The sequence below is a fragment of the Lissotriton vulgaris genome, unplaced genomic scaffold (genome assembly GCF_964263255.1).
Source record: "Lissotriton vulgaris unplaced genomic scaffold, aLisVul1.2 SCAFFOLD_3506, whole genome shotgun sequence".
In the NCBI taxonomy this organism is placed as follows: domain Eukaryota; kingdom Metazoa; phylum Chordata; class Amphibia; order Caudata; family Salamandridae; genus Lissotriton; species Lissotriton vulgaris.
This window is the reverse complement of record NW_028249805.1, coordinates 35,772-48,749: the sequence shown is the minus strand read 5'-3', so window position 1 is coordinate 48,749 and position 12,978 is coordinate 35,772. Positions and strand designations below refer to the sequence as shown.

The window sequence follows — 12,978 nt, the reverse complement described above, 5'->3', positions numbered from 1 at the left end:
GATTGTTTACAACTGGATCCCTATAACTTAGCACATTACATATCTATTTAAATGTGCCTACCTCTCTGTAAATTACTTAAAAGAGCTGTTTAAGATCATCTACCAGATTATGTAGAGAGAAATTTGATACAGCACCACTATGCCGGCAGGGTTTCTCTCAGGTTATAGTACAGATGCTATGATTGTCACCACCTTAGGAGATCTGTGGCATGCCTCAGATGATGGTTAGGAAGCTGCACTGATGCTGTTGGATTGATTTGCTGCATTTAACACATTTGACCATTGGATCTTGATTACTAGACTTGATTGCCTCCATGACCGCAGATTGCTCTGTCAAGCTTTATTTCTTGACTTCAGCCACATAATTGTGGCAGCCCTCAGGATATATGTGGTTTCTGTTTATTTTTTAATGTATATTTATCCCAATGATGTATTTAATGCTATCCCTAAGCTTTACATTTGTATGAACTTTGATGATGGCCAAAATAGTGCTGAAAATATTTATAGGTTTTTATTTTAATGCAGACACCCTTCAATTGTTTCTTAAAGAAATGTGGAAGAGTTATAATGTGTATATAGCTCAACATAGGATAGACTGATATTCTGGTATCCCAAACACAAAACATGTTGCACCTTCTCAGCATTTGTACTTTTTTCTACATCACCCTGAGACCTGCACCCAGGAGTACATTTTATCCTATAAAATCTCCATTTTAAAAACAATCATTCTGGCTGTACGCTTTCTTAATAAACACTCTGGGTGATGCTGAAAGCTAATCCCTTATGCATATTCAACTCTCAACTTACTTTGGCAACTCAGATCAGTACAGTATTGAGTCCTCACTTTTTTAAAGTCTGTTTTAAGGGAATATTCCATGTATCCTCTTTCCCGAACAGGATCCAGCTAATAAACAGGTTTGTATCAACTACAGTCAAATTCTCTAAGGCTTTATATCGAAATCTCAAGCCTTCCATTGATAAGCTGCAGCTGATACACAATGCAACAGGTAAAACAGTCCCTGTATTGACCACATGGTCTACCATCACCGGAGTTATCTATTTTTCAAAGGTTGCCAATGAGAAAAAAACACATCATCCCTATATAATTGCTTCAAATGCTTCTGCTCTTGCCATCACCTAAGACTGGTTTATCAGTCTCTCTTCCAAATTTCGTGCTTTGAATGATATTTTGGGCTGACACAGGCTAACCACTGATATAAAAAAAGTACAATATTTCACACACTATACTGTTTGGTCCACTGATCAATCAACTGAGCCCTTTCCAGGTTTACATTAAATTAAAATCAAATAAATAGTTACCTTGAATGTACGTAATTGACTAACAGGACACACATGGCCCTGTTCATATCTGATCTTCCACTTACCTCTCATTACTCAATGATGCCCTGTTTATGTTCCCCAGTAATACAATACAGAAGAAACCGAGGACAAAGTTGCAATGGGCTGTAATGCAGACTGCGGAATGCACATGTATTCACACTGGAGAGAGAAGCTACTTAAACTTCAGGATAAAGTGAAACTGGTATCTCCTCTAAAGTTAAATCTGATCTTCTTTGGCTCCCCTTCTCCAATTATCTCTCATCACCCCCTTCTCTCTGATTTCTGGACCTATTTATCTACTGTTTCTCTTCTTCCCTTACTCTTCCTTACCCTTTCCTTTTTCTTCTTCTTTCTTTCCCCTCTTTTCTCTTTCTCTCTTTCTATCTCTTCTATCTCTCTATCTTCTTATTTCTTCTTTTACAAATGAACCGTTATTTTTTACTACTTTTTCATATGCATCACATGTATATCATTTGGTTCTACTGTACTATTATATTATCTTTTGTATTGTACTTTCTTTAAACAAATAAAAATGTCTTAACTTGAAAAAAAAAAGTGAAACTGGTACCCCTCTAAGGATGGTTTTCCGTCCGAGCCTCCATAACAACATCCACATTGTTCCTGAGGGTGGAGTGCAGCTGTATAGAGTACGCACTAGGTCCCCTGTGAAAGTACAAGTGATGCAACTGCCACGAAGAGCAGTTGTACTATAGTCATTGAATCTAAAAAGAACAGAGTTGAACAACATGTAGTCTCAAGAAATCAGTGACAAAACATCAAAACACATATTATCGAACTACAATTATATCGATTCAAAAATATCAATGACATTAATATCGATATCCTATACTTATTTAAGTATTAACAAAAATATCGAATAGACAATATTGATGTACATAAATATCGATATCACAAATATCTCTAACATTCATATCAAAATACTAAAATATTGACCTCAATTAAAAAACATTCACGAGGTAAAAAATATTGTACACAAAATTATCGACAACACTAATAACGTAAATTTTTAAATATCGACAACATTAAATGATAATAAATATAAAAAACTTTTATATTATTATTTATATTTATTTATTTATTTACTAAAAAACACAAAAAATAAATAATAGTTAACAATAACAGTTTTGCTACATTAAAAAATAAATGAACACAGCAATAATATCATTAAAATATTATTAACAACATTATTTATTTATTTATTTATTTATTTACGCAACTTTTATAGCGCGACAAATACCCGAAGGTGTCTCGGCGCTGTGGAGCAACAAAGGTTCATCATCCTACCGTCTTCTCACTGGTTAAACAACCATGTTTTCAGAAGCCTACGGAAGCTAATCAGATTCGGAGCGGCTTTTGTGGCAGTTGGCAGAAGGTTCCAAAGTTTTGGAGTCGCCACAAGAAAGCGCCTATCACCCCAGGTGACTGATCTTGTACGTGGCACCGGCAGAAGACTGGTATTGGCCGATCTAAGGTGCCTTCTGGGGGTATAGAGCTGAAAAGCTTCGATCAAGAATCTGGGTCCTGTGCCATGTATGGCCTTATAGGCAATACAGAGGGCCTTAAATTTAACGCGGCTCTCAACTCTCAGCCAGTGAAGCTGGCGAATACCAGAGGTGGTAGATTTGCGGCGAGGGATGTTGAGAAGAATCCTAGCAGCCGCGTTCTGAATAGATTGCAGCTTCATGATGACACGCTTCTGAGTGTGGAGGAAGAGAGCGTTCCCATAATCTATTTTTGAGAAGACTAAGGTGGAGACCAGAGTCTTCCCAGCTGACGGAGGGAGATAAGGTAGCAGCTTCTTGATCTTTTTCAAGATGTAAAATGAAGATGACACAACCTTATTAACATGGAGGTCAAAGACCAGCTTGTTGTCGAAAATCCTCCCAGGTTTCTGGCTTTTTCCACTGGGACAGGTGGATGGCCGAGCTTATCTGGCCACCAACCGAGGGACCATTCAGGGGAGAGTTTTCCGAAGGTCATGATCTCGGTCTTGTCCGAGTTAAGCCTGAGGCAGTTCAAGGCCATCCAGGTACTGACCTCGAGCATAGCTTTCTGGAAGTTGGCTGCTACAGTAAGGCCATCCTTATGGATACCCAGCACCAGCTGGGTATCATCTGCATACGATGTTAACTGTATCCCATAGGCCTTTATTATCCTCGCTAAGTCCGCTACATAGATGTTAAAGAGCATGGGACTTAGCGAGGAGCCTTGTGGGACTCCACAAGGGAGTGCAGAGATGGGAGAGTAAAAGTCTCCGAGCCTTACTGTCTGGGTACGGTTTGCCAGGAAGGATGAAATAAGATCCTTAGCCCGACCATTTATACCCAGGGTTGTGACACGGTCGACAAGAGTGACATGGTCGACCGTGTCAAAGGCTGCTGACAAATCCAGAAGGATAAGGACAGCCGCCCCTCCCTGATCCATGATCGTCCTGATCTCATCAGAGGCCTTTATCAAGGCAGTCTCTGTTCCATGCCCTCTCCTGAATCCAAACTGCGTTTCGTCGAGAAGTTGGTGAGTCTCGACGAACTCTGAGAGTTGCTGATTCATCAGATATTCGCATACTTTGGCACGAAAGGGCAGGCACGCAATTGGTCTATAGCTTGCGACAGCAGTAGGATCTAAGGACGTTTTTTTTAGGAGGGGTTTAATAACAGCCTTCTTCCATATACTAGGGAATTGGCCTGTTAGGAATATGTTATTGCAGATTTCCATCAATGGGAGTGAGATCACTTCTGTGAGTTTCTGCATCACGGACGGGGGACAGGGGTCCAAAGGAGAGCCTGATTTAATGGTGGAAATGATTTTGATCACATCCTGATGTGAAACAGGTGAGAAACAAGAGAAGGAGTCGGGATTAGGGTGTGACAGTATTTCTTTCCTGCTGTCACCTCTATGTTCAGTTCTAATATCATTTCCAAATGAAGCGTAGATATCTGCAACCTTAGTAGTAAAAAAGATGGCCAGTTCATTGCAGAAAGTCTGTGAGGGCTCCACTCCAGGTCCAGTGGAGGGGGTGGACAGGGTGGTGACAACGGCGAAAAGTTCTCTGGCAGAGTTAGCAGCAGTCTCAATTTGTGCTGAGTAAAAGACTGTTTTCCGGGCCAGGATCGCCTTTTTATAGATCATAAGAGCATCTTTATAAGTTTGTCTAGCTGTGTCACAGTAAGCTTTCCTCCAACGCCTTTCTAAATTCCTACAATGTTGGCGATGTAGACGGAGATCTTCATTATACCAGGGGGCCGAAGGAGATACTCTATTTGGTTGCATAAATTTTTCTGGGGCCACTAGATCAGCGGCACTTCTGATCCAGTCCTGGAACTCTGAAGCTGATGGTGACAAGCTATTTCCTCCCTGAGGACAGGAGGAGGCCAAGGAATGCAACATCTGAGGGAGATCTGCAGTTTTCCAGGCCCGGGTACCTATCTTGGTGCGAGGTCTGGGGTGCGGAAAGGTAGAGAGTCGTGTATCTAATTGAAAGATAATAGCCCTATGGTCTGACCATGAAATTGGAATAGTGTCTGATACAGTAATGTCAGGATCATTAGTAAATAGCCCGTCCAAGGAGTGTCCGGCTTGATGTGTAGGACCCTTGACTAGTTGGTGCAGTCCAAGATTGGCAAAATCAGTTGTGAGTTGGGCAGTGTCTGGGTTGTCCTGATCTTCCAAATAAAAGTTAAAATCTCCCAACTACAATAAACATTAATATTAATATACATAACTATTACAATCCAATTATATAATATAATATATAACAAAACGTATTTAAGGAAATATATTACGTTATACATAACTTACTACTCATTAGCGTTTTCCTTATTTAAAAAAAATACAAACTAACTAATAGAAACACTCCAAATTCAAATTAACCAATAATAGACAAATAGCAACAGCCGAAACACTATATAAACAGTTAAACTTCATACACATTCCACACCCAAAAAAAAGAAAACTAAAGAAGAAGAAACTTTAGACAAATTCAACTACACATAGAAGAAAATCAACATATACCCAAAAATTAACTCAATTAAAAGTAGGTAAACTGAACTAAACTCAATAATACTAATAGTAAAAATATTAAGAAATAACATACATAATCTAAACATTAATGAATATCTTCTTTCTATTTTCTCTTACTACTACAGGAAACTCTACAGAAAACCAACAAACAACAGAAAAGCCCAAAAAAAGATACAACTAACAAAGTAAGGGGCCCATTAGAATGGCGGGCGGACTTTATCCGCCCGCCATCCATACGTAAAACGGGACCGCCCGCCATAAGGGCAGCGGTCCCGTGGGGGCCATTAGGATGTGCCCACCACACTGGCAGGCACATCCCGCATTTTTAACATTGCGTTGGCAGTGCTTTCACAGCAACGCTAAAAATGCACATTGTGCGGTGCCTGTCACGTTGTACAGTGAAGTGCATGGGGGTACCAAAGGTACCCCCCATGTGCACCCCCCACACTCCTGGAGTCCCTGGGGGCCCGCAACAGGCCCCAAAAAAACATTCCTGCATGCCTTTCCATGGTGGCAGCATGTTCCCGCCTTCAACCTAATATGGCTGGGGGTGTCTAACAGACACCGTCACCATATGAAACCCTTTTCCGCCCAGTGAACTCCTTGACCAGGCAGAAAAGCGGCAGACGGTCTTTCCGTCCTCTGCGGTCCCCCTCGCCATAGTAATATGGCGGGGGAAATGGGTCGGGCGGGGAAAGATGTCGGGCGGATCGCCACCGCCCGCATGGCGGTGGCGATCCGCCCGACAAACCCTAATGGGGCCCAAAGTATTTACCAACCCATTTAAAAAAAATAGATAAAACAACAGCCCAAAGTCAAAACCAATCCTAAAACCCCTAACCACCTCCTATAAAAAAGATAGATACAAATAATACAAACAAATGTACTTTTATTTTTCAGACAAACAAAATACAGAAAGAACATTCCACAACTAAAGATTAAACGTCATCGAACTCAAATACATAAAGACCAACTTTGTAAGCATGTAGTACAAAAATGTTTTTTGTTTAAAGTAAAATACATTGAACAGCATATTTAATAACAATAATATATATTTTTTATAGATTAACCTACAACAAAAGGACTGAAGGAGCAGAATTTATAACATGCCAGAAAGGAAAAATTTTACTATGCTATATGGGATACACTTACACACAGGAAATGCAATTTGGATTAAAAGTTAACTGAAAATGCCGCAAATACTACTCAAATAAATGCTACAGTTGTGCAACAACAAGGGAAACAACAGTACTGTATACTAGAGAACATAACCTCCCACAGAACGTGACAGACATTGAAGTCAGATCTGCATTAGAAACAATAAAGGTAGCAAGCACAGGTTCTTAAAAACCCACAAGTGTTATTTTAAAAAAGCAGATTCCCATAATTCCTAAAACAGCTACTACACAAATGGCAAGTGTAGCTTCTCTAAAGAGAACTATATCACATACCAAAAAAACTACTACTACTTCCACTGCATTTCCTAGAACATATAGAGTAGTTATTATAAGTTCTGGACGGAGTATCACTTTAAACAAAAAACCATTTGTCATTTTTGATAATCAAAGCAATGGCAAAATAATAATATTTGGCATTGCAACTAATCGGATTAAACTACAAGAAAGTCAATTTTGCATGATGGATGGGACTTTTACTGTATGTCCCAAGCCCTTTTTCCAAATGTATACAATACATGGGCTGCATCAGAATTGCATTATACCATTAATCTACACATTATTACCAAACAGCCAATGATTAATTCTATCTTAAAAACACACCCCATTACCTGCATCCAAGGCTGTTACTATCTTTTTAATCAGTGCCAGTGAAAACACATGCCCGATCTCCACCTACCTTTGGACTTCAAAACAATTCCAAGGAAAAATGTTTGAGAAGGTAAATTCAGTGAGGCAAGGCAAGGCAAGGCAGCTAGCGGTATCCAAGGAGGAGGTGTCATCAACAGGGAGCTCCTGGACAAAGTCACCATGAAGATTCCTTCATTCAGACTTAGGGCCCCATTAGGATGGCGGGCGGATCGCCCCCGCCAGGCCGGCGGTAGCCACTGCCGGCCTGGCAGGGGTGATCCGCCCACCATCCGTGCCAGAATGACCCCCGCCATATTATTATGCCGCCACGGAAAGGCATGCAGAGTCTGCTTTGGGGGCCCGTTGTGGGCCGCCAGGGACTCCAAGGGGGTGGGGGTGCACATGGGGGGTACCTATGGTACCCCCCAGCAGATCCATGAACAACATGGCAAGCACCGCGCAGTGCCTGCCATGTTGTGTATGGAAGTGCACAGCATGCCTTCCTGGCATTGTGGCGGGCGGTGCTGAGTGGCGGGCGCATCCTAATTTCAGGCATGGGACCCCAGCCCTTATGGCGGGTGGTCTCTTTCAATGATGGGATGGCGGGCGGACAAAGTTTGCCCATTATCGGAATGACCCCTTTAGTCTCTTTTTTGGAAGTCCAACATCTCCAGTGGGATAACTTTTCAAGCTGCAGCTGACAAGAGCTGTACTAGGCCAAATAACCCTTTGGTTAGGAGCTGTTGAACTGGATTTTCTGCTGCGGAGAATAACGCAGTGAGAGCTGCCACAATATTAGGCTGACCAGTGACGCAACTTGGATGGATCAATGAGCAGGTAGGCACCAGTCTTCTCTCAGTTCTCAGAGCATTTTTTTGGCAGACCGTTTTTAAGTCTTAAGTTTAGCATTTGGGCTACCTGAGCACATTTAGCACCACTTCTGAGGGTGCAGGGCTGATGAGACACCACTTAAATTGTTGGTACTCAGGCAGGTTCCTGGTGAGGGTTCAAGATGGTTGGAGCCTTTTCTGTTCCTTAGACTCTGATCAGGAGGCCAGCCAACTAGCCAGTGGAGTCACTTCTGGAAATCCTCGTTTCACGGAGTAGAGCAGGGCTCAAGCAGCAGGGCAGACCTTTGGGTCTCAGAGAAGGCAGCAGAGCAATCTTGGTGCAGCAAAGCAGTCCCTTTAAAGTACACAGTAGGCCACAGCAGCAGACACGTGTTTTAGAGTTCTTCTGTAGGTCCAGGAGTAAAGTGAAGAGTGGATCTGAGTGTCAAATGTTTGTTCATGGTGCCTTCTTTGAACAGGGCCAAACCTCAGGGGCCCCCGCCCCACTCAAATGTCCTGAACATCTTGCATCCCTGTCCTTGCTCCAGCCTGGCTACAGGCATGAAAGGCTAGGGTGAAGTTATTTGTGTGTGAGCAGGGTCCAGCCTATTGATGTGTAAGCGGGGTTATGCACTGCTCCGCCCACCCCATCCTGGAAGTTATGGCCCATTCAGGCACACCTCGTCCCTCTATGGTCTGGCAGTCTGGGAAGAATATACAAACGCCAACTGCCACTCACAACTAGTCATATGACCCAGGAACAGGCTGCAGGCACCAAATGATTGGGAGAAGAACATGTCAAATTTCTAAAAATGCAATCTTCTGAAATATGACTTAAAATATGACCTTAGCTTTAAGTAGGATTTTAAATTTCTTAGATACCAAACATGACTTTCCTACTTGTTGCCAATCAAAGGTTAGTACTAATGTAATATGGTAAACCAATGGAAGAGGTAGGCTTCACAGTAGTGACAAACACATTTCTGAGTTTTGAACTACCTGGACGTGTACAAACTTAAAAGTACATGTCTAACTTTTTAATTTCAATGCCCCCTGTCCTATGGGCTGTCTAGGGCTTACCTTAGGAGCTTTTTATATGTGTTAAAAGGGCAGTTTTAGTATTCAGTTAATAAAAACCATTACATAATTTGCAAATAAAAAAACACATAATAAAACATTCATGATATACACACAGGATTACATCATCATTATGATGAACAACACATTATGAAACACATGTAACTGATGGAGGACTAGGCCTAAGTAAGCTATGGGCTTGTGGCTCTTAGGCTAATGGCACTATGTTCAACTTTCCACAGCATTAACATGGTACTACCTTTGTCGTCCATTATGGTGCTGTATCAAAATATGTAAAAATAAAACAAGGAGGCAGTGCAAAAACCAGTAGCAGCAATATCTCAAGTGTAATAAAAAGGAGTTTCAGATCTGGCAAAGTGTTTATTTTACTTAATCAAATTGGCAGTTTAAAACTGCATCCAGGTTGCAAAGGCAGACAGGCTTTAGGAGATACTTAGTGGGTGGCACAAGAATCACTGGATGCCAACTAGTAGCATTACATCTACCAGCACTGGTTACATGGTATACCACTTTACTAGGGATGTATAAGTAAATGTAATATGCCAATAAGCTGTAAGCCAACTTTACCATGTTTTAGGTAGTGAGCTCTAGCACTTTAGTACTGACTAGCAGTGGTAATGTGCACAGAGTCCTAATGTCAACCAAAATTCTGCAAAATGGAAGGGAGAAGGCTGACAGGTCTAACTCTTAGAGACAGATACAAAGAGAAAGGCTGATAAAGTGGTAGAGAGATAGAGACATCTAGATAGAAGCTGATTGAGACAGAACAGCAAATAGATAAAGAAAAATAAATATATAGACAGAAACTGACAGGCATGGCAATATAGTTGCAAAAGAAACAGATGGGGAAATCAAAACATCCAGCAACTAACAAGAAAACGCAAGGGCCAGGCACTCAGTAAAAAATGTTTTATAAATAACCAAGATTTTACATATTACCATGTTACCAAAGCAACATAGCATAGACAAATACCAGAAATAAGCAGAAAAACGTTTAGCCAAAATATGTCACAAATACTCCCACTGACGACCAGCAAGAACAATCCCTCGGCTTCCAATGAAATACGACTTTCAAATGCTTCATTAAAATAAAGTCACTAAGGGCCATATGTATCAACATCCTGTTTTGCGATTCTCAAATAGCGATTTTTTAGAAATCGCTATTTGAGAATTGGAAATAGGGATGTATAGAAAAAATTGCAATTTTTTTGCGATTTCTTAATATTCCTTAATTGCGATTAGCAAATTGCGAATCGAAATTGAGGAATACTTTCAAATCATTTCTATGGGCCAGAAGGCCCATAGGAATGAATGGGAAGTTATTCTCAATTTGCGATTCGCAATTTGAGAATCGCAAATTGAGAATAATTTCAAGGGTGCAGACTGTCAAAAGGACACCCTGATGCACCCCTGAAATAAGTATGGGTGCACATGTGGCGCACATACATGCCATAAGGACATGTATGTGTTTCACATTGCACTTTGAAAAATGCAAAAAAAAACATATTTCAAAGAAATCGCAAATTACCACCAACTTCAAGTTGGTGGTAATTTGCGATTCCTTAAGGCCAAATTGCCCTTTTTTGGTGCTTCTTACATTGCATTTAAGGAATTGCAAAATTTGCGATTTCTTGAATGCAATCGCAAAATAAGGAATCGCATATTTTGTGATTCCTTAGTTTGCCTTCATACATACCATTTGGCAAAATTGCATTCGCAAACACTGAAATTCTGAGAATTTCGGCGTTTGCGAATGCAATTTTGCTTGATACATATGGCCCTAAATTTCGGTGGCAGGGAAATCACATTATGGTTGTTGTATTAACACAGAAATAACCCAGATAATACCCAAAATACTTCATAGCTATTGAAGGCTGACGCTTTCCTGCATTAGACATATCGTTCTGGAGTCTGATTTCACTATTATTTGACAGTAAATTAACCGATTGCACAACAAGGGTGACCCAGAGACCACTGTCTGCAAGCTTATATATTGTCCAAGCTTATATATTGTTTGACAAAAGAGAATACCTAATTGCTAAAGCTCTATTCAGTACAAACAACGAAACATTTAACAATGCAGAACAACGCAATGTAAACTTTTACAAAACGTTATCAATGTGATGTACAGTACACGACATAAATACAATTGCAAAAATACTGTTTCTGAGTTTGAGAATAAATTCTCTGTATGAAGTATATTAATATGGCAGGTGAAAATTCACTTGTTCAGCAACTGTAGATTAAATGAATTAATCTGCACATCTATCAAGCATTTTACTGGGTATTGCATTTTCATCTGCATCGTCTATGTAATGTACTTTTAAATGCTGTATTGATTAAACGTTTTTCCCATTACTCAATTAACTCAGGTTTTGTAAATGCTATTGTGGTGTTCAAATTTTTCCTATCCCAATACACTCAGAAAAAAATATTCCTGCATCGAGCCCACAGAATGAATGCAGTAACTAAGACATTCATTGGTTTATCTAGAATTACTGACAATATTCAGAAAAACTCGCTGCCTTCCGTTGAATAAAAAAGACTATCACATAACTTATTGAAATATCAAAAAAGTGTCTTCCCAAATGTTGTTCTCCCATCATTTGGGGCTTTACCATGTTACCATTTCTTGCTGCATGCAACTCTCTGTGTAATAACAACGGGGCACATTACCAACGAGTAGCGATATTTATCGGTAACTAGCCTTAGCAACGATTTTTTATCGCTAAGCATCGCCAGAAATTATCGCTGAGATAACATGCTATTAGCAACTTTTAACTCCAAAGCGATAATTTTTCCGGCGATAGCGTGAATATCGCTGAGAATACAGCGATATTCACGCATTAGCGACGAAATGCTCTTAGCCATGTTATCCACCTCCCATTGGATAACGTGGCTAAGAACTGGTCTGAGCAGGCGTTAGTTTTTGGCGATAGCGGGAATATTTCCATTGCTCTGACCGCCTTGCTAATAGGCGATAGCGACATTAGCGACTGCTTTCAGTCCCTAACAGGTTGGGTACGCCCACTTTGCATGTTATTAGCAATAAATATCGCGGACATGCAAAGCTGGCCCCAAACCGGTCGCTATCGCCTAAAAGCTGTCGCTAACATCAGTTAGCGACAGCTTGCTAATATAGCAATAGAATTATCGCCGCTTAGCAGCCGAAAACGGCAGCTAAGACGACGATAATTGCCGATTGCCCCCCTTGGTAATATGCCCCAACATCTTTAAATAGAGCATGCATGGAGCGGAATAATTGGTTTAGGTTCTTGTGTGGAATTCATCCCTTACCTTGAGGGAGCCTATTGTTGCTCCCATCATATGGCTCCAAAACACCAGTTTACATTTTGGTCCAGTGAATGAAACAACCGGAGTCATTATATCTGCGAAGTCCCCATACTTCCCATTTGAACTGTCAGCATATAAATACCAGCCTTTTTCAGTCGCCCTATTTAAAAAAAAAAATAAGACTGTTAAGTTGTGTAATAGGAACAGCATGCTTAAAGAGGAATTCATCTTATAAAGGCTTGAAGTTCTAAAACGTCTTGTGTAAAAAAAAAAATAAGAGTAGTGTACCTGAGAAAATCCGTGACACAGCAAAGATTTTACAAAAATAACATTGTTCTCAGGTTTTGATTTGATGTCTATAACAAACAGCATGACTGCTCCAAAATCCTATTTAGACAATTTATTGACAGTAGGTTTAACATAGCCTATATCCAGAACTTTAACTGTAGCAATTTACAGTACCAAGTAAAAACAATCAATTTGTGTTGAACTTGTCCCTTTCTGCAGGGTCACCTCCAAACTGTTTGCCTTCACCTTCTCCTATTTCGCTGAATTTGTTTTGGTTGGCT

The 12,978-nt window shown here is 40.5% G+C and overlaps 1 protein-coding gene across 1 annotated transcript in view; it reads right to left on the bottom strand.

Moving 5' to 3' along the window:
• Nucleotides 1-12,569, bottom strand: part of LOC147663481 (MAM and LDL-receptor class A domain-containing protein 1-like) — a gene marked incomplete at both ends in the record, with an annotated part of 140,919 nt that extends 128,350 nt beyond the window's left edge. Inside the window, one exon of the mRNA XM_086950418.1 lies at nt 12,413-12,569. Within this exon, the coding sequence (XP_086806544.1) occupies nt 12,413-12,569 (157 nt within the window). The remainder of the gene's footprint in view (nt 1-12,412) is intronic.
• Nucleotides 12,570-12,978: the final 409 nt, after the last annotated feature.